The following is a 23104-nucleotide window of genomic DNA, read 5'->3' as shown; positions in this document are numbered from 1 at the left end:
TACAACAATCATTATCGATTAACCACAACACAGTAAATTTTCAGTTTTATATTCATCTATCCGAAAATTCCACCGGAAAAGTAACTTTTTTGGTAATAGCAGAAATGTAGTGTTGGATCACCGTGACTATTCCAGCTACCGTAAGGGTGAGCACCAGAAGCAGAATTATGGTTATGGTGATCTTCTGTATCCATTTTGAAAACTTCCTCCCTGACTGTCATACCATAAACTTTCTGACAAGGCGTTGTGAACCTCAAGAGGTAAAACGGCCTGTCAACAGGAAGAGGTATAGCTGTCCGGTAATCACCGTCGTTTCTGTAAGTGAACATCATAAAATTCAATTGAAAAGAAATGTTTGTACCTTTATCCCTTTTTTTTTATTAATTATTTTAATTTGGTTGATTAAAATCAAAATTTTTCAGTTAAAATGGAAAAAACGGAGGATTTACATATGAGTATTTTTTATTAAAATATTGCAAATTTATAAAAGAGATATGTCCAAATGGATCTTAAAAGAGGGACAAACGATACCAGAGGGCCATTCAAACTCATAAATCGAAAATAAACTGACAACGCCATGGCTAAATAATAGAATGACAAACAGATAAGTAATAGTACACAAGACACAACATAGGAAGCAACAGGTATCCCACCAAAAACTGGGGGTTGAACTGTGGTGCTCCGGACGTGTATGCAGACCCTGCTTCACAGGTGGCACCCATCGCAATGTTCTTGTTATTACAAACCTGGTAAATAGTTTAATTCGTGACGAAAAGGGAAGTAGATAGTAGTTACGACATAAGGAACATATCTGATATCATCCGTGAAACAGTTATTCCATAACGGTCAACCAATTTGTAATGGCGTCTGTACAATTTACGAACGGATGATTTAAACTTCACCATTTTAAAAAAAACTCTTGGTTTGATAGCTTCCTGGTGAGCAGCAACCCTCTATTGAGGAAATCATGATAGGAAATACAAGCCCGGGAATATTATATAAATTGGGAGATATATACTCCGTATGCAGGCACTGCTAGAATGCTACTGCATCGAAATGGAAAGTTCACACTTGGGAAGCTGAAATCATCTCTTTTGTCGTAAGGTTTTGTTTTCAATCGACCCTCATTGTCAATGTCGAGATGTGAGTCAAGATATTATAAGATAATGCAGAATTAACTGTATCTGGTGTATCCTTTATCTCTAGCTCGATGGGATGGATGCGTTCAACAAAGTCACCAAATTTTTAATTATTTAGTGAGAGGACATCGTCCATATAGCGGAAAGTAACGTTAAAGGATATTGCTAACTTCTTATATTTCTTCCCAAGAAGTGCTCGTATGAAGTCAGCCTCATAATAAAAAAGAAACATGTCGGCAAGAAAAGGGGCACAATTGGTTCCCATTGGAATGTTGACAAACATGTCTTCCAAAGGTAACAAATATGTTGTCAATCAAGAAATCAAGCATCTTGATAATGTCAGTTTCAGAGAATTTGTTTGTTTGAATCAGAGTGATTTTTACAAAGTAGGATTTATCCCTGCCCAAGACAAGATACTTGTATCTACGAAACTCTTTACTCAATAATTAACTGACAACCCCATGGCTAAAACAACATACAACATTACACAAAACACAACATTACCTAGCTATTTATATATATTGAAAGGACACTAAACTGTTCCATTTGTATTATATATAGGTCTAAAATATTTATTTCTTCCTGTTCTGACGTGTTATTTAAACAACAATGTTTTACCACATTCCAGTATCATTAATGTTTTGTGTGCTATTATTTGGGTCTCAAATCAAAGGGGAAAAAAATCAAGATTCTGCTTAAATTTTGGCAAATGATCTTTTATGAGCTATTGAGTCTTTTATAAAAATATAAATTGGGGGTATGGGGCAAAATATCTTACCTGGTATTGTATGGTAAAAAGCCAAGGAGTCCGAAAATCTGACATAAATTCCAAAAACTTCACCTAAATACATCCTTAAATCTCACTTTATCCAGTTAAGGGCTTCCTCGTATTTTTAATATCAATAACTTTACAATGTATAGTGAAAAATGACAAATAGGTTTGTTAATGTCAGAATCAATTTTAAGGTATTTGATTTTACTAGCTTCATTACCTGCAACAGTAATAAATTTTAGTATTACTTCCATATGAACCATCGGGAAGAGTTCCACCATGTCCATTAGCATTATGACTGTCTTCGTCATCCCAGTATAGCCATCCGTCGCGAAAACCTCCACAAATATTACATAATATATTTAGATATTCTTTTAATTTATGATACAAAACATATCAAACAATGCATGCAATAAATATCGATCTTAATACTAGTTTAGTTTAAACATAACACTTAACCTATAAATTTTGTCATTTTTTACTATCTGAACATTAAGGAATCTATTCTGAATAAGCTGAAACACATGTGAAAAGATATTTTTCTTTTACTCCTGAGTAAGTAAATTACTTCCCGATGTGAATAGTTATACACTTAATGGACAGTTATATGGGATTCTGCTAAGGTTTTCTAAAATCTTTCTTCTTATTTCTGAATATTATATACTTTTCGAAAAGAAAAGATGCGAATCGGATCGGCAAGATGGATCATATTAACTCTATACATATCATGATTTAAAAAGGAAGCAGAACATCGATGTTGAGTAAGCTCAATGTTAAGTTTACAACTTCCTAACTCGTAATGTTTCGACATGTATTTATAACTATTTAGATTCAAATTGTTGAGTTTCGTTTTGAATTTTCCTATTGCATCTGCTTCGCCGATTGGAGTATCAAAAATATTCCATAGACGTATAGTTGATGTTAAAAATGATTCATTGGTTAAAGCAAGTCTGCAGAATGGAAGCATTATATCGTTATCGTTGTGTAGTGCATAAACAATCACGCTTTGGACGGTTGGTGGAATTGAATTTCTCAAATATTCTGGTACATTATTTTTTGTTATATTATACAACATTTGATTTTTTTCTTCTTTCTCTTTTGTCTGCCTATGTTTCTCATCCATGTTCCTTGTAAATAACCCTTGAGCTTGTGAATATAGGTAACCCCGTTACTATTTGAGCAGCTTGAATCTGTAATTGCTCCCGCTTATTGATATACCGCAATCCGACATTATCACAAGCTTAACTGGCATATTCAATACTAGTAATGACTGTTACAGGTACTGCAAGTTTGCTGTACGATCAACATTCAAGACATCGAGACTTTATAGCATAAGTAAGCTGTTTAATAATTCAAAAATATGAATATTCTTACAATTAGAAACAATTGTACATATAAAGACAAATTACACATTAAACAAAATGCTTGAACCCTACTTTTACAATAAGGTTCAATTTTGTTTTATTGTTTGAGTTGTAGAAGATAATGCAGAAATTTTACGTTTCCTTTTCATGTATTGAAACGGTTATTAAATATGGTGTTCATCCCTTTTACCATGTTAGTACTTACAGTGGGTTCATAATAAGATTTAATAATAAGTGTGTAGTTTACATCAAACCTTTGGAATCTAATGAGTTTTATTCTTATTGTTGGGGCTTGTTTTTCTTATTCAATTTTTTGCAGATTTAACCGAAAGAAAAAAAGAGAATTCAATACTAGATTTGTTAAGATTACCAACAAAAATCTTTTATTTTAAACTTCTATTGATTTTACCTGTCGGACAAGTTCCTTTCTTCAGTATACAATAGTTCCCTTTGGACCAATTGAGGTAATATCCAGTACTTTTGTCGTCTAAATTTTTTATGCAAAACCAAAACACGGGCTTATTATGTTGAGGCGTTTCTGCAACGAAATAAAGAGATAAAATCATTAAATGTGTTTAAACATTCTGTTATTTAAAATACTATAAAAATTGCTCTGTTGAGTTTTTTTCCTATGCATATCCTTTTCATTTCACCTTGGAGCAGCGATGATAAGTCCCGAAAACCACTTTGTGGATGGTTATCAAATAATTATTTACATATACATTGTTACGACATTTGGTTACTTATGTTGTAACTTTAATTCCCTTCCATTGTCACGAATGTGACCTACCGAATTAGATTTTTTCCGGGTTTGTGATTACATGAACAACACAACGGGTGCCACATATGGAGCAGGATCTGCTTACCCTTCCGGAGCAAATAGTCATCCCCAGTGTTTGGTGGGGTTCGTGTTGTCTTTAGTTCTCTATGTTGTGTATTTTGTACTATTAATTGTCTGTTTGTCTTTTCTTTTTTAGCCATAGCGTTGTTGGTTTATTTGTTATCTATGAATATGGCTGTCCCCCTGATATCTTTCGCCCCTCTTTTATCATAAATCATAAAAGATAGGGTTTTAAATACGTGGACGTATAGGATCGCTGCACGTTAATTTTCATATTTCTAACGATATATACATCTGTACAAAAAGTATATACACCAAACATAGCAAATCGGGATTCCTCGAATAAAAAAGTATCCCCCTTTAATTTGAGAACAAAACTTAAAAGAAGAAGACTTTGTACTTATACGTATTAGCTAGGCAAGACTGCTAATGTGTAATAAAGCTTATGATCTCATTCATTTCTAGTAGTAGCTACAGTAAACCAAGGTATAAAATAACATGTTCCAGTACTGAAAATATATCACTATTGCAATTGAAAATATAAATATTTAAAAATATTGGAAGGAAATCATAATTATGGCAACAATAGTCCACCTTTAAAAAATTGTGGGAAAACCAAAGCCCATTCCATTTCCAAAATTAGCGGAAAAAACGACTTTCGTTTACTGATGCTCAATTATCTCATCCAAAATGGCAATTTATCGAAATTCACTTCTAACCATGTGACTTGCATCGATGACGAAATCATACTTGCGCCGTATACCTATCCGATCTTATGAAATGCTAGAAATATTTACTACCTCTTGATAATATGGATATATATTGAACGGACACAGACGTTTTGCTTTGCAACTACCGACATTACGACATTTTAGTTCGAGATGACGACACTCTTTATAACGAGGCATCTTATTCAATGTCCAAAAGTCGTTTACACATTGCTTTGTATTCATAGAAAATGTATATTTCGAGACCAGGTTTAACAACAAGTGCGCGCAATTTTTTAACTTAATACCTTAAATATTTTTTGTGTATAGACTTAGTAACCTGTGAATTTTTTATAACTTAAATTATCATATTTTTCGAAAAATAATCTTTTTGTGTTTAAAATGGTATAGTGCATAAACAGCAATGTACGTTTAACTTAAATTAATGGAATTAATATATTGCTAAACATTGTTCGCGAAAGCTGAATTACTTACATCTCTAAACTAATAAAGTAATTACAGTGAAAATACAAAATGTTAACTATAAACACAAAAAGTGTTTTTATTAAAGACATTAACAGTAAGAAAATGTACCTCCTAAATGTATGTTTGTTGTCCATGAATTGCTATTGTGGTGGTCCTCAGCGTCCTGACGACTCCATCCCTCCAACCAAGTAAAAGGAGACTTTGGACATCCGGTATTAGGCTTGTACAAACCATAACTTCCACTTGGCCACATAAGGGCAAGTTTTAATATTGATTCTGAAAAATAACGTTATCACAACTATGTTATTTCATAAAAACGAAACACGAAAAAAACTTCTTTGAGTTATTACTCCCATATACAAATGTTTAGTTGTATCATTCGGAATTATGTGCGATAATGTTTGCAAATATATAACTTATCGATTTTGCATATTTCGACGAGGTTAATAAAATAACTTATAACTAATAAAAGTTTTTATTTTACGTTATTAATATTATTCTAAATTTTTTTACCGACAACTGCTGGACTAGATTACTGATTTGCAGTAACCCGAGAAAAAAGGGCAGAGTTGATGTTGACGAAAAACTTGAAAGAGAACGATGTTTTATCAAAGAAAAATAAACATGAGCACGATGTCTTCAATCTTATAGATGCAGATAGACATTTCTTCTAGTAATAAAAAGGTGAAATGAGTTCTTCAACTGTGAAGCCTACTTCAAGTATAAGTAAAACATCCAGTGCCATGAGTGGTAGCTTGGACCTCATATTTCCACAAAATATATGTTTCGAATGAAAACGTCAATGATGATTTTTGGGGATGAATATGATGACTATGCTGATGGAAAATATGTATTAGAATTAGAGCCGTTGTCTAAAATAGCTTTATCGAATGGCAATATAGAGTGACGTGCATAGAACAACAAAAGATACAAAACAGTCAATTGAAAAAGTACTGTGAGCCAAAAAAAAAATTGATGAATGGGGGAAAACATTGATGAAACTTTTGTGGCAATCATCATTCAGAGTCAATTCTTTAGATGTTTTTATTTTCAATTTGTATTATTTATAAAAGACTGTGTACTGCATTCAATTAATTGACACTGATTCTAAAAAAGTATGGTTAAAGTTACTTTAAGTCGCAGCAAAGGGGAAAATCTAAAACGTCAAATTAAACATTGACATTGACCTCAACTTGAAAGTCATAAACCAAGGAGCTCAAACACTGTCAAATCATTATACCATTAGTTTCGATAACAATTGTTTCACCATACAGCTAATACTAATATTAGGGGATATAAAACACCATTCAACAGTCAATGTACACTTTCAATCAAACTTCATATTTTACAACATGTTGCTATATATTGGCGATATCTCATGAATCAAAATGTACGTTTGATAATTCTGTTAATATGAGACATACATATATACTTGTTACAGTAGCACAAAACATCAAAACTATATGAGATTTTCATGGGACAAAATATTCAAATTTACTTGCTCATCTTATAATGAGCAAGTTTCAAAACCAAGAAAATTTACAAAAAAATATGAAACAAATGTTTTCTAGGTTTGGAAAAGTTGTAATACTAAAGCAGGCTGTATTTATGAATATATGCTTAAACAGCAACAGAATTTAAATGTTCAAGAAGCAATTTACTTACTTGAAAACTGAAGTTTTATGACCCATCCAGAAAAATCATACCATGATAATGATTTTCTATGCTTTCGTCTGAATGATAGTCAATAATCGTTATTGAGTAAAGTTGAAAACCGATGATCCTCCTTTGTAATGCAAAGGAGTAGGTCCGGTAAGGGCCGATTTTGGCCTCAAATTTCAGGTTCATCCAAAGAAAGATTTTGGACACTTGTTAAACACTTAAGTGTCTATTCCAATTGATTCAATTAGTTTATGTGAAAGATTCTAACAAATTTGGTCATTAATAACGCTCCGATTCAAGCTTAAATATGAAAAATCTATCAAATATGCCAAAAAACGTCACTTTTTCAGATGGGTTTTGTCAAAAATGAAAGTGGCCGCATCCGTGTTCATTCTCAACCTTTATATATGTTATGTAATATCATCAAAATTTAATAAAATGCTCAAATTGTGAAGATTTCAGTAATTTAGCATGACTTAATGATGCTTGTACCCAATATATGTGCATTTCATTGTCAAAAACAGCTCATATTTATGTAGCAGAAGCATTCTACTTTCCAGTAAATAGCTAAAAGATAACATTTTCACAATTTTGTAAAACTGCTATATTTTGGGGCCAAAAAGGGGTCTTACTGAACCTACTTTTTAATTCTATACTTCGTAATACAAAAATAATATAACTAACCTTGTGGAGGTGAGCGTATTCCATTCAATCTTGGATATTCCGTTAAAGCTATAACCACGTTTGCCTGAATGCGACTTAAATTAGGTGCCTCTCCGTTACAGTTTTCACTAGTTATTCCATTGTTCCAAAATGAATCATCAATGAAATAGGCAATGGTAGCGAGATTGTACCAAACAGGTTCAGGGTTGCTTTCAGTTCCTAATTGTAATGTTCCGATAACATTACCTCCGTTTATGTTATACGTATCAATATGTTGAAGTTTCGAAGGATCTATATTAATTACTGTGCCATACCCCTGATATTGTTCAGTAGCTAATGAGCCTATTCCTGACTGTAAGTAAGAATGAAATTGTTAGTCATATCGTTAATTACCACAGCACCATATATCTTCATTGTCTGAATGTATAGGCTTGGTGTTGGTGAAATACGATTTTGGAATTGTAGTGAATATTTGCTTTTTAAACGAGATACAGTAATCATAGGCCATTTGAAACATAAAAAGAAGGCATTTTGCACTTATATGTAATATTGATTCAATACTTTAAAAAAAAAGTTGAAACCAGATGCACAGACATACGTTATAGTTCGATATACAAAGATTTGCCTGTATTGATATTAGCTTACACTTTTCTCACATGCATCATTCTAAATTCTACTGTATACGTATGAGGTAAATCTTAAACCAATTGACGATTAAAAAATTTTCTTCATTTGATAGGATAGAAAGAATTTTACAAATTACCCAAAGGTAGAACAGAAAATAGATTTAAAATGTATTGCACATTTTATTGATTCTAATTGGTACATGTAAGTCCCTAACTGTGTATATCATAAAATAAATTATAGGCAATAGGAGAGAATCTCACCTTCATTTCGACATTTTCCCAAATTTAAAGCTATAGTATTAACTATATATAGAGAGAGGGAGAATTTAGTATCATGCTTTATATATTTTCGTAAAAAAGAAAGATATTTTTGTTGCTGGTATTTCTGTAAATATAAATTAATTAGTTGGTTTTAGTATCATACCACATACTTTCTCGGATATCACCTGTCTGTGTTCATTTTATTATGATCTTAATTAATCTGTTCGTCCTGTCCTTTTTATGTTTAACTATGATTGCCGTCTTATTCAATTTTCCATAACATCTGAACAAAATCAAATTTAATGCGATATATCAAATGCCGATAGTAAAATAACAAAATTTTCAGACTCTCGAAAAAGATCAAAACAGATTTGTTTTTATCAAATGGCAAAATTTAACTCTCAAATGTTAACCGAATGGAAAACAACTGTAATATTTCAAAATTGTTACGTGCATCTTCTGTGTAAAACAAAATGATGGATTTACATAGTTTTATAACATGAGGTTTCCCAAATTGCACCTATTTTGACAGGTTTTTAAATTACGTTTTTGTATGCTTCAGATAAAATTTTCATTATGTGTTTATTTTGTAGATGTATAATTATTAACTTTATGGTTTCACCAATTTAATTTTGAATCCATATGGAATTATAGAAAAATTGGTTTGAACTGACCTCCAATCCTTTGAACAATTGGATATCAATCCATGCTTACTCTTTTTTTTTTTAAGAAATGGATACTTGTGATATTTTGTATTTGAAAATTTGAAAAGATTACATTTTGATGACATCGCATGGATACATGTCCGTACATTTTGCTTTTTCAGTAAGCATTTTATCTGTTGATAAATACTGTGAACGTTTTGTGTATGTTTAAATATGTTTACCTTTGTTGAAAAGCGTGCATAGTATCAAATAATAAAAATACAAATTGTTAAGTCTCTAGGAAATCTTCAAGATTTCAGCTGTTATCTTTGCTAAATAGATTCAATTTGGGTATCCGGTGTAATTTGGGTACGGTGACGTTAGCTCGCTAAACCTCCCATTTAGTTTTTACTGTAAATACACTCATCAAAGATACCAGGATTGAAATTTTGCCAGTCGCCGATTTGGAAAATTGCAAAGTTTTGTAAACATTTACAGAATATCATCGCTTAAAAAAATTAAGTTTATCTTTTTTTTCAAATCTGTAAGTGGTTTATTTGAAAACACCACATTTCTATTATTTAAACGTTTGGAAAATTAATTTCATCTTGGAGAACCAAAAATTCAGGTATGCCGTGGAAATTTTATGGACATTTGTTTCACAAAGCCAAATAAATGGTTATATTAACAACCATCTTGACTTCATTCTAATATTGTTTATACTTAATATGTCATTTAAAGTTCTCACCGATAAAACGCTATTTAATAATTCAATCTGGTCATATCTTTTCACAGATTTTGTTCCGATATCAACGCCGACAATGACGTGCTGTAAAATAAATGTAATACCTTTTCTTTATCTCATATCTAAATACATATCTCAAACTACATTCTCTAAGTTTATATATTTTTTAAATAATAGTTTATATATGTATGTTAACTATGTATTGTCTTGAAATATAAGATTTATTTGTATAAGGGATAACAGGTGCGAGGTGTTGTGTTTGTTTTTTTTTGTTTTTTTATTTGTTTTTCGTTCATTATTTTGTACATAAATTATGTCTTTAATGTTCTCGTTTTATTCGTTAACATTTGTCGTCTCGTGGCTTTTAATACCCGAGGATGCGGTGAGGGCTTTTTATATTATTGAAGGCCGTACGGTAACTATTTTTTGTGACTCTTGTGGAGAGGAGTTGTCTTATTAGCAATCATTCTTATTCCTCTTAATCTTATATTATTTCATACACAATTTAATTTCGTGTTCTCTGAATCAGACATTATTTTTATGAAATAAACTTCAAAATTCAACCACCACTATGTAAGACGAAATTGTTGCATTGCTCATATAGCATATCTGTTACTTTTACAAAAAGCTTGATTTTGGAAGCTACAAGCATAACATTCCATTATGTTAAGTATTTTGATCAAACATAAGTGCATGCGTTATCAATTATTCCACCTTCAAACAGGTAAGTGTCTTTCTATCTCTCTCTAAGCGATGCGTTTGTCTATGTAAAAAGTTGTTTTTGTACAATTAAAATGTATGCCTTTACTCACAGTTCCCCACAAATCTAAAAATTGACGGTACGTAGCTTGGTTGTACACAATAGGCAATTGACAAACAGCGCTAGAAAACTCTACATTAAGTGCATGAAGACTCGGATACGTAGGTGGAAGAATGTATCTGGTTCGTCCCTCATTACATATATTTAGTTCATCGCGGAATGCATCTTGTTTGTCGTGTGTCATATGGTCTATGTCTTTGAAAACTGTGAATAATAGATACAAAACATACTGTTGATTTATAAGTCATTATCGTTTAAATGTCAATTAGTTTGTGTGTCAATGATACTTGAAAACAAGTAACAATTATGTTTTGAGATCGGGTTCACATAGTTGTGTCTAACTCATATCTTATTACTAATTTGACGGAAATAATTGATACGTGATTGATATGTTGTCAACCACAAGAAGGATATATCCATTTCTATGTAGCAACATTCCAGCATTGATACGATAATCCCGAGATTGTATTTTCTATCATGATTTCCTTGATAGAGGGTTGCTGCTAATAGGAAGCTATCAAACATAGAGTTCCAAATAATGAAGTTGAAACCATCCCTCCGTAAATTTTACGGACGCCATCAGGAGTTGGTTGACCGTCACACGTTTCACAGATGATATCGGATATGTTCCTTTTGTCGTAACTACAATCTCCTTCCCTGTTCACCACCAATTAGACCTACCCAATTAGACTATTTACCGGATTTGTTATAACATGAGCAACACGACGGGTGCCACATATGTAGCAGGATCTGCTTACCCTTCCGGAGCAACTGATATCACCCCCACTTTTTGATTGGTTTCGTGTTACTAAGTCTTTAGTTTTTTATGTTGTGTCTTGTGTACAATTATTTGTCTGTTCGTCTTTTTATTTTTTAGCCATGGCGTTGTCAGTTTATTTTCGATCTTTGAGTTCGTCGACTGTCCCTCTGATATCTTTCGTCCCTCTTTTTATAAGGATAAGGTTGGAATCTGTATTCAGTGACATTCTCGCTTCTAAGAACTAAAAGCTTTGGATTCTTTAAGACGAGATACAGCAACAGCTATTGGCTTAAATGAGTTTACAATTTGCAGATTTTCAGGATAAGAAATTAAATGCTGGAAATGTCTGTGTAGATTTTAGTTCCAATCAACTGTCATTAATTCATGTTCGTTTTATTAAGCATATTTCTCAATAAAATTCAATATTCAAATATCAGTTTATTTGATTTGTTAATCTGCAAAATTCACGTTTCTTTTGGTAAACAATTTTCCGATACAATGTTTACAAAAATGCATTATCTCTATTTTATTACATCTGCCAATCTAGGCACACCTCCAGATAGCCACAATTACAGAGTCGTGTCTGTTTGTAAATGTTTTAACTTTCAACAAGTAAAGTGAAAACAGATTTAAAATCATAAGTGTATAACGCACACTCTCAAAGTACAACAACATCATTGTCACTGAAACTTAATATATATTGGATTTTATATCAATCAATATCTGAAAAATATTACATTTCAAATACTTAATCAACTACCAAATGCAAAAACAATTAATATTAAATTACGATAGAGCGAAGCAGACGCCATCTTTTTACAAAGCTCAAAAGAGTTTATTAGCAGTCAGGAAAATCAACCAAACAAAATGTCAGTATCTAATTGTATTTGATTTGCGTCAGTTGACATTAAATTAAATGAAATAGCCTGCACAACAGTCGGGAGAATATTCATTATTAGGTACACTGTTGATGCATCAGATGCATATAGAATATTTAAATATAAACAGTGTATTGCATTAATTTATAAGAATTGTCATGTTTACGTTTATTGCAATGGAATACATGGAATACAGTAACTTTGACTATTTAGGGAATAAACATATGAATCATTCAGTTTCTTTCCAACACTGATATATATTACCAAGACGCTATAAAGTTATACCTAAAATAAAAACAATAACTAGACGTCAAGTTTGCAAGGTTGATTTCCATTGCATGAAGGCAAGACAACAACAAGAACAAAAGAAATGTGTTGATTGGTCTTTTTTGCAACATTTTCGTTTTCAAATATTAGGTATATACGTATGTGGCCTTCCAAATACTGTTTCGATCTCCAACATCACTGAAGAGACATTATTTGTCGAAATCCGGATATGGTGTTAAAACAAATTAACACCTTATGTTTGTGGTTTACCATCTTTGCCACAATTTTATTGTTTTCTGTTTGGTATTAAATTACAATATTTTAAATATCCTATTTATTAAATCTTGTGATCAATTTATTTGGCGATCCTCATGGCAATCAGCAGGGTTTACGAACACCAATTGTTCGACCTGCTGGCCAAATGCTTTTTGTTATGATACCCTTTTTTTGGTCTTCCAGAACACATAATACACATAATATGCCCACTGGATCTCAGTGTGATAGAAATACATGGTTAATACAAATATTTATATAAGTCAGAAAATAACTCCCAACCATGTAAGAATTAGATTATTCTACTGACAAGTATTTTTCAGTCCCTCATCAGGATTCGAACTCACACCTTTGATACACTACAGCATCAGTCGCTTAGCCTCATGTCCAGCGCTCTAGATCACGCGATCACATACGCTATATTAAAATGTAACTTCAATATTATATGAAGGCATGAAGATGGTATTGTTACAGATCAGCTTAATTATATATTGTAAAGGATCCAACAAATTAATGCAAGATACAGTCAACGAAAATCATTATATTTATAAGTACGTCTGCACAAGTGACAACTCTACAACAGATTTATCCATCGGATTACCATCAGTGATGGTGAGACATGGCTTTGTACATTCTGTATATACAACTCGTCTAAACATCAGCCACACAATGTTATATCTGTAAATTTGCTTTTGCATATTTTTTTCCCCTCGCCGGGATTCGAACTCATGCTACTGAGATATCGTGACACCAAATCGCCTCTACTGTATCCGACGCGCTTGACCACTCGACCACCTTGGCTTCACATAATAAAGCTTTCGGTGGGCGAAGATTACCTTTCCTCGTCAGTTTTTAATCTAGCGCCGTAATACAGTACATGAAGGCATGAAGATGGTATTGTTACAAATCAGCTGAATTATCTATTGTGAAGGATCCTACAAATTAATGCAAGATACTGTAACAGAAAATCATTATATTTATAAGTACGTCTGAACAAGTGATACCTCTACAACAGATTTATCCATCGGATCACCAGCAGTGATGGTGATAAATGCTTGTATACACATACCTGAAACTTAGTTTATATTCCGTGTTTCAAACATTAACAAACTTAAATGTAATATTTGTTTGAAGATTCCGTAAATCGATTTTATCTTCGATATATAAGAGTCAAACAAAATGAACATGTTGAATATTTGTGATTATAATTTCCAACTGAAGGAACAAAGTATTGCTATTTTAAACACTTACATGTGCTTGCTGAAAACGCATATGGCTTAATGGAACTATCTCCCGGACCTGAAATGAATAGAGACTGTCATCATCTGAATTTCTCGTTACATTGAAGACCTGTTGGTGACCTTATGCTGTTGTTTTTTCTATGGTCGGGTTGTTGTCTCTTTGATACATTCCCCATTTCCATTCTCAATTTTATTTAAGCTACTTTCACTCACATGTGTACATATAAACTGGACGAAATCTAATTTAAAGGCTTTATGTAACAAAATTTAAAAAACACATGTTAAGCAATGTATAAAAACCTCATGTCATATTTCATTTTTCGTCTATTGGAACAGAGCTCAGTATTTATAACAAAAATATGTATTCACGTAAGGAGCAAGCTATAGACCTTCTTGAACAGATTAGGTAAGCACATGTATGAATAACTTTGATTTCACTTTTATTTTCCAATTAAATCAATTCTAGTTAACTGATATGCTGTTTTATCTGATGATTTTTTTATGATCAATTAGAAGAAGTATTACATTTTAAAAATGTCGTAAGTACATCGGAGAATTTTGTATTTTAGAGCTGGTGAGCACGGGAAAGGGTAATGGTTTTGAATAAAACTATTTGATATTTATTGCAAAATTCTGATATTATAGATTGGAAAAAAAGATATCAATATCTTAAACATAATTAATTTTACCGGTGCATTACAGTACATGCCTGTTATTGTAGGTTTTTTTTATGTTTTATAATTTTGTTTTGATATTTCAACATGTACTTTCTATTTTGTTCTGTATCCTTTATTGGGGCTATTATTCTTTCAAGAGTTCCCATCTTAGCACTCATCGTATCGTTTGAATAACAACATAGCTGAAATCGTTGATATGACTGTACATGTAGAAAACTGATTTTGGACGGTATAGCAAATCATCATTTTACCAAGCACGGACATTCAGGTACAAAAAGTTGTTAACCGTGCACGGGAATTTAGAAACTTATCGATAATTAAAATAAACATATTCTAAAAGGTTACCAATCAACACTGTAATTAATCCTTTGAATATTTGTTTATAGGTATGAATATTGATTTAATTATCCATGTAATAAGTAAATAAAAATCAAACTAAATCATTTGTTTTTACATACATATGCACATTCATGTCTCTAGAATTTGTCGATTCCTGTATCTTGGCATTGCACACGTTAATGTTTTTTTTCTCTGATTGTTAATGACGTCCTTGCATTTAATCACTTGGATGTTGGATGTGTACTGATTGATATTATAACCTGCATGATTTTTAAATGTCATTTTGGTTGTGTAATAGCTGTCCGTAACTGCAAGTTCTCTCAGATCTATACTAAGTGTCTTTTGTTATGTTGTATGAATGTATGCATAACCCTGACACGTACGGAACGGGTTTTTGTACGATGTTTTTAAGCTTTGAATCGATCTTATGAGTTAAGCTTTTTTCAGCTGACTCTGACTCAAAAGAATTAGATGAATGATTTGTGAAACTCGTATGGACGAAACGCCCATGAGCAGTTTCATCGACCAAATGGTTGAACAATATATCAAAGATACCTGGCTTAAAGTTTGATACTTTAGAAGAGTGTTTCGTTTTCATAACACTCTTAAAACTTAAGAAAGCTTTTATAAATGTTCAGCTCATGAGTATAAGTGACTTTACTGTATTAGATTATAATTACCAAATGTTTTAAAATCTCCTAATAAATATTTCTGGTATGATTTGGAGTCATAGAAAAGTGATTTGCTATTATGCGTTGTACAATGTGTTCTGCCATCAATCGCAATAAGCTGTTTAGCTGTGTCGGGTGTAAGTTTCAAAATGTGTCTAGTTGTTTTTATTCCAATATCTATTCCGGATTGAGAAAGATCTCCTCCGTCTGGATTTCCATTGAGAATGTTGTAGCCAAGTCCAATAAATCTAGTTCCATTTCCATACTGCGCTGAACCAGCTACACGTGCTGTCAGAGTGGTTAAAAGGACAACTGCAATGTACTCCATGATTGGACCTTAAAATATAAACGAACTTAAAGTCGTCTCAAGTTTAAGGTGGTTTATAAAACTACATGGAGATTAGTCAGCTGAACGTTTTAATCACGTTCTTTTATTGATAAAATATGAAGCTTCTCAATGATCAAAACTGGTGTTTGTCAGACTGCTAAATATCCAACCAATTTTAGTCCGATAATGTGTCTGGTTCTATTATTTTGAAATTATGATATTTTTGTCAAAGGATCAAAGTAAATTTTATGAAAAATTATGAGAGCCGACCAATGTCATCAATGTTTATTCTATAAAATAATATTAAAGAGGACTGTTTCTAAGGACACGAATAACCCAGCTCAAGCTTTGCATTTTATCTAATTAAAAAAAACATTTACTCTAGATTGATTTTCTGTCGGACTAGTCTATTCTCAGAAAACTTAAACTCACTGCTCAAATTCCTTGTCTGCTTGTTTTGGGTCGTGGCATTATGAATGAGTTTTACAAAATTATAAAAAATCTATTTTTGATGTTCTTTGAAAAATTTGAAATTATTTTAATTTATTTGATTTGTTCTTGTCCTTATCAAAATAAATATTGACAACTATAGGTAAGCGATTAAAAGGAGAAAGATGGCGCGAAATAATAAGTGTTATAGTATACGACTTGAGTGTTTAGGTAAAGGTTATATCATTGATTTGCTTGCTTGCTATATATCTGAACCGTGAAATCATTATTAGGTTATGTACTCTACCCTCTTTAAGAGTAGACTCGTCCGACAGAAAACCAATCTATCGGTCTGTAGGACAAGACTACTCTGAAAGGAGCTGGGTATATTACCTTTACCTTCACACTCAAGTAATTTTGCTGCAAAATGTTCAAAGGAAACTACTTAGATTATGAAAAAAGCACTAAACTTTAATTAACGAAAAGAGTGGTTTCATACTTGAAGACAAGAAGTTTACTTCACTTCATAAGTATCAAGCCAGGGTAAACTAACTATCAAATTAGATAGTGACGACATAGCAGCTAGAAATAAATACTCATTTGTATGTATTACGAACGATTTCTCTGTGTAGTCCTTGCAACTTTTTGTTTTGTTTTTCTAATTCTTACTAAAAGATTTAGGGCATAAGTCACAGATACACCAACATAACAACAAAGAAAGATTATTTCAGAATTTGTGATGACAGAAATTAATTATGATTGATATCATAGATTTTATTAAGCTGGTTGCTGTACAATTTTGTGTCCTGATTAAATTTGGCTAGAGTAAAACTTTGTATTAAATAAATGAAGAAATTTGAAGAAATAGACTGTATTATTTTTATCGCGGTTGACTGGATACACGATATTGTTATTAGTTTGAACTTCAAGGTTAAGCAAGCAAATTTAATAACAAATGATTTTTATACAGGAATTTGTTTTCGGCTGTCACTTGACATGAGGCTTTATCTCCTAGACCATTGTGGTGAAGTCAGACTATTCATTTACGGTGGATTCTTTTTCTAGAATCAACGCTTCCTAAGTCTGTAGCTGAAATGGACTCACCGTTTTATATTCTTTTGTTTCCTTTGTGAGCCAAATTACATTAAGTTTGAATGATTTCTGTTCGCTAATGGAAGTGTTTTAAAAACTTACCTTTAATTTTTGTAATTCATTATATGTCTTCATTGGGAATCGAACCCGTCCATGAATTCTCTAACGTGTTAATGACATCAACATATCGATGAAACCAATCGGTTACGATTTAAATGTATAATTTAAACATATAACTGAATTTATGATATACTTCGGTACAACAGACACACAGGGCTTGTACCTTTATATATACTTTGTATATATATATATGATTTCATCTGCTTTGCTACATAATTTTACAACTGTTAATTCGCAAATTTCTATGCTAGAAAATCGTGATGTTCCTCAAATTAGAATTTTTGTTAGAAATTTCGGAAACATACTTATTATATGCACTATATATATATGTTTTTTGTCAGGTTGTTTTCCCTTTGACAATTTCCATTTCCATTTTCAATTTTGATAGAAATTATATATCTTATTTTGTAAAAACAGAAAACATTCAGACGCCTTATAGTATGAAGATCTTTAAGGGTAGACGTGATGTGTTATAACCATATGATTGTGATATTTAATTTATTTTAATGTATCGTTTGACACGATTACATGGTTCTTTAAACGCACTTACAATACCTTCTAATTAGACGTGTTAGGAAAGTCGATACTACTGCTGGCGCTCGTGTTGGTCGGAAGAAATATACAATATGATTGGCGACCTTCTCAATGAGTATAAAAACTGAACTCTTTTGTTACCTGTTTGGGCGTGTTTGATACCGCTGAGACAAATCTGTAACAATTGTATTTATTAGAGTACGCAGGAAAAGATCACATTATTTGTTTAAGAACCAGAAAAGATTCAATAAATACATTTTTAGACAAATTAATATTAGTTTTGTGAATAATTTATCTTGTTTTAACATCTTGTAAGCCTTTGTTATTTTATTAATACTTTTACTTTCAGTAACTGCAAGTACTTTGATATTGGTACTTTGTGTCTATTGTCTTTATGTTATTTCTTTTAACGATTCCTGCCGATATAATGAGTCATGCCATTTTCAATCGATTTGCATAGTATGTACTTATGAATTACTGTTACAATTACACGACTGTCCGATGTTGGAAAAGGGTTTCGTCAAGAGCTCTTACGAACATATTTAACCCCGCAATATTATGTATGAACCGGTCACACACCATCAGCCTCTTATTCAGTAATTAAAGTTAGATTTTGAATGCGCACACTGGTAGTATACAGCAAATAAAAATAAGTACAACACAAAACAAATAAACACAAAAATAAATACCCCCCCCCCCCCCCACACACACACACACACACTTCTCATCTGTTATAAGACTATAAAAAGGTGTCCACGATTTTTGATTCTATATCATAAGCATACGTCTTTGGAAAGATCGTTATAAGCTTTTCTGATAATTCTGATTTTAGAAACAAAAAGTTTAAACGACATTTAAAGAACGATACAAACAAACTTTGCTTTAGTTGACATTTGACGATTTGAACCCCATTGTCTTCGTGTAAAATAACATCTGTCTGCATTTCCGATTCCAATGGGTTCAAGTTTATTCTCTCGCCTACAAAATTCGAGGGTTTCTTTACCCTCGGTCCGCCTTTCCGTCCGTAACACACTTGTTTACACTCTATATTTAACAACGTTCTAGGAATTTGACCGTACTTGATTCGTTTTTAGTCCTTATGAAAATCTAGAATCCTATTAATTTTTGAAGACAAAGGTCAAGGTCACAGTTGGAATTATTTGACGCAATAAGACGTCTAGAGACAGTCAGAGTCGTTTGTGACCTTATGGGAACAGCAAAGGAACGAACTAAAACAAACAGTTGAATTGTTTGGTGGACTTTTCGGGAGACATTAAACAATGCAAATGCTACCCAATCATACAATGCTAAAAGTTATTAGGCAAGTGAACAACAAAATCCCAAATTTGCATTATAAAATAAATCATCGAGCGTTCATATTGTGAAAAGGGGATTTGTGTTTTCCAAAATATTTTTTTTTTTTTATTATTATTTTAAATCGTACCAGAATGAAGCAAAACGATACTAGTAGTTTGCTTCCATTGAGAGATCAAGCGGGCCAAAACCCTTATCAAATTTTTTTTTGAAGGAATTTTGTTGATTCTGAAAATAAAACAAAAACATCCCCTCTTTTTCATGTGTATCCTTAATTTACAAATGTACCACGTAATTTATTTTAATTATCACATTTGAAAATTAATTTTGGTTCTTAACAATGCCCGATCGGTCATGTATTGCACACTATAAATAACGTATTTCAGTGGCCATACAGGTAATAAAAAATAGAGTATTTATAATTTTGGAGATGACCCCCCAAATCTTATTGTATTTATCTTCCATCCAACACGAGCACCAACAGTAGTATCGACTTTCCTAACACGTCTATTAAGAATAGGCGTTAATTTTTAAAAGGCATTAACACAATAGTTTAAGTTATAGATACAATCGATCAGCGTTGATTCATTGTATCTATATTACTGATCTTATTTCTGTATGAACAATAATAGAAAAACTGTTTGGACAGTTCCACGTACCATCACGAGTTAGTGTATATCATTAAGCGTTGTCAGCGTGAAACAAATATTTTTTTTTGAAAACCAAGACCTATCAGTTTTTTGGGTGTATTCCGTGTAACATATGACGTTTTCGCGGGAACATCGCAATAAGAATTTAATGTGATATAACTTGTACACATATAAATATATATTCTCGTCTAGAACGCGTTTTAAACTAAATAAAGAAATATTTTATTCTTATGTCATCGTGGACACCTTTTGATGGTGGCACAGTAGTATTTCCTGGCCCATAAGGGATAATGAAAGCCTTTTTAGAATTTTTATTACTTTCTAACACTTCCACAAATTCTGCATTCACAGATAACTAAGTACTTTCATTGTACTATTCAGAAATAAATTTGAATATGTATCATGACAGTTTAATTTTTTTGCTATCTTTATAAAGATGATAGATGATCATTCTCAGTGAGCATTAGGACTAACAAGATATGTGTGAGTATATTACTAAGGGAGTGTTTTATGTGCTGAAATGAGAATCAAGTTGTAATGAATTTCGATCAGTTAAAATGATTTACTTTTAAGCTTACAGTATTAACTTGATTTAAAGGAAAACAACTAAGCCGACAAGATTTGGATCAGTAAAAAAAGAAACAGAGCACGATAAAAAGAAGGGTTATTAACACCTCCGTCGTCATTGTCTATTTCGCTGTGGTTTTGATTGATTTGGAATACTACTTGATCTCTGCACAGTAATATTATGTAACTTTCCTTTTAATTCGAACTAGAGTTCAAACACGTTGATTAATATGACATAATCGATTTATATCTTATCTGTGTGGACGCGGATGAAGGTTAGGCCATAAACCTAATAACTCGGTTAAAGTTATACTGAAAGAAATATACCAATATAAGGTTTTACTAGGTACTACAACTTATTAAACGGATCAAAAGCATTTTTATTTGTTACGACTCATTATCTGTAGGGAAAAAACAACAAAACCCGAATACAAACCACTTAAAAACCCGACACGGCTATTCTTTAAAAGCCTGGTGGGTATGTGAATGAAGTGTAAACATATCGAATTGACCAAAACGAGGATCTCTATTTCAAAAAAATATGAAAAGGAAAATATTAACTAGCCATTAAATTTATTATTATTACCGTAACGACCAGCGTACAAGCAAACATAAAATGTGTGCAGAACAAGCAACTAAAAGGCATAAAAGCGTTGGTAATAAGCGAGTTATATCATTCTTTTCTTAGAATCAGTCGTACCGTATTGAAAAAAAAACATATTTGGTAACTTTCGCCTCTCTTTGTCCATACGAGAATTGTTTGAGTATGATTTTAGAACACCTAAAAAACAGAAGGTGCTGAGAATTCAAAGGATTAAAAAAAAATGGTAAGAATAAAATGATTCTATAAAAGCTGAGAAAAATATTTTTTGTAGCTTTCAGTAAATATATATCAATGCTTTCATGTCAAACATCTCAATGAACTTTAATACTTGAAAACGGTATATCATATAAAATAATTGTAATTGACACACAAATGGAAAATTATACAGCAGGTGACATAACATTACGTAACTTATTATGTTAGTATGTTAGTTTGACAAAATTATCAATGTTGAAATATATTTTTGCAGGTAACATATACTTTGTGAAAATGATCATTGAGATTGGTGTTGGCTTTGTGATGACATCTGCTGCAATTAAATAAAAGGCCATATCATAGATAAGAAAGCATTACATTATCTTGTGCAAGATAAACAAAACAAAATAATACTAAACATAAGATGCACTTAACACGATAAACGTTAATTCAAAACACAAATGTGAAACGTTGATGCTATGGAATGGGAAGAATGGAGATGTATTCATTTTACTAAGTGCATGGCCGGAAATTCAGTATGAAAAAAAAAAATATTAAAAAATTAAAAGAAAAGACGTTTAGTTGTAGAGATAGAGACTTAAAGCAGGAACAGTTTGTTTGACTTTCATTGTATCATATAGTTGTAATAGTTATAAACCGTCTAATCATTAAAAATGATAAAAAAAAAAACTTTTCTATGTTTTAAGGAAATTACATAAAACAATCAATATAATTTGTTCTTGGGAATTATCTTGATTGGCTCAAGACATGATTTTGGAACAAGTCCGTACTAACTATAGCAGTCTTAGACTTGGCCTAATTTGAATCCGGATTCCGTGAACAATTAATTGGACATCATCATGAAAAGTTGTGATTTTTCAAGTCTAAATATAATGCAATATTACAGATTCTGAACTTAATATAACTGATATCAATCAATTGAGGATAGTTGTCTTTGTTTCAATTTTACCAAAAAATACTCTTTTTCCTCTTTTTCAGCAAATTCATTTTTTACAAAAGCAATCAAATGAATCAATAAAATTGAGAAAGGAAATGGTGAATATGTCAAAGCGACAACCACCCGACCATAGAGCAAACAACAGCCGAAGGCAACCAATTGGTCTTCAATGTAGCGAGAATTCCCGCACCCGTAGGTGTCCTTCAGCTGGCCCCTAAAATATGCATAATAGTACAGTGATAATGGACGTCATACTAAACTCCGAATTATACACAAGAAACTAAAATTTAAAATCATACAAGACTAACAAAGGCCAGAGGCTCCTGACTTGGGAAAGGCGTTTACAAGATTGTGTTTTGCTAAATTAAAGAATAAGAATATAATTATAAACGCTATTCAAAAGTTAAAACATACCATGAACACAATGTATTTGTCTCTATGAAAACGAACAACTATTTATGAGGGAATGCCGACAAT

The 23104-nt window shown here is 31.9% G+C and overlaps 1 protein-coding gene across 2 annotated transcripts; it reads right to left on the bottom strand.

The window, feature by feature from the left end:
• Positions 1-33: 33 nt before the first annotated feature.
• LOC139493378 (uncharacterized) lies at positions 34-23104 on the bottom strand. 2 transcript variants are annotated; one of them, XM_071281748.1, is made up of 10 exons: positions 23042-23104; positions 15846-16172; positions 14160-14207; positions 10723-10934; positions 9914-9994; positions 7656-7986; positions 5418-5585; positions 3685-3813; positions 2132-2249; positions 34-315 (listed from the first exon to the last, which is right to left on the bottom strand). In XM_071281748.1, the coding sequence occupies exons 2-10, from the start codon at positions 16162-16164 to the stop codon at positions 57-59; spliced, it is 1665 nt and encodes a 554-aa protein (XP_071137849.1). In that variant the 5' UTR covers positions 16165-16172; positions 23042-23104; the 3' UTR covers positions 34-56. The 2 variants fall into 2 exon arrangements, with proteins under 2 accessions (XP_071137849.1, XP_071137848.1); XM_071281747.1 differs by lacking the exon at positions 23042-23104 and adding an exon at positions 21571-21646.

This window comes from Mytilus edulis, chromosome 10, assembly GCF_963676685.1.
Source record: "Mytilus edulis chromosome 10, xbMytEdul2.2, whole genome shotgun sequence".
NCBI classification, from domain to species: domain Eukaryota; kingdom Metazoa; phylum Mollusca; class Bivalvia; order Mytilida; family Mytilidae; genus Mytilus; species Mytilus edulis.
The sequence above is the reverse complement of the archived record's forward strand: the minus strand, read 5'-3'. Positions and strand labels throughout refer to the sequence as shown.

Coding starts and splice junctions, on each gene's coding strand:
- LOC139493378 (XM_071281747.1), bottom strand. CDS start 21,619: ATGGACAAAGAGAGGCGAAAGTTACCAAATATGTTTTTTTTTCAATAC. Junction 16,173..21,570: donor TATGTTTTTTTTTCAATACG/GTACGACTGATT, acceptor TTATATTTTAAG/GTCCAATCATGGAGTACATT. Junction 3,814..5,417: donor AACAAACATACATTTAGGAG/GTACATTTTCTT, acceptor ATTTCGTTGCAG/AAACGCCTCAACATAATAAG.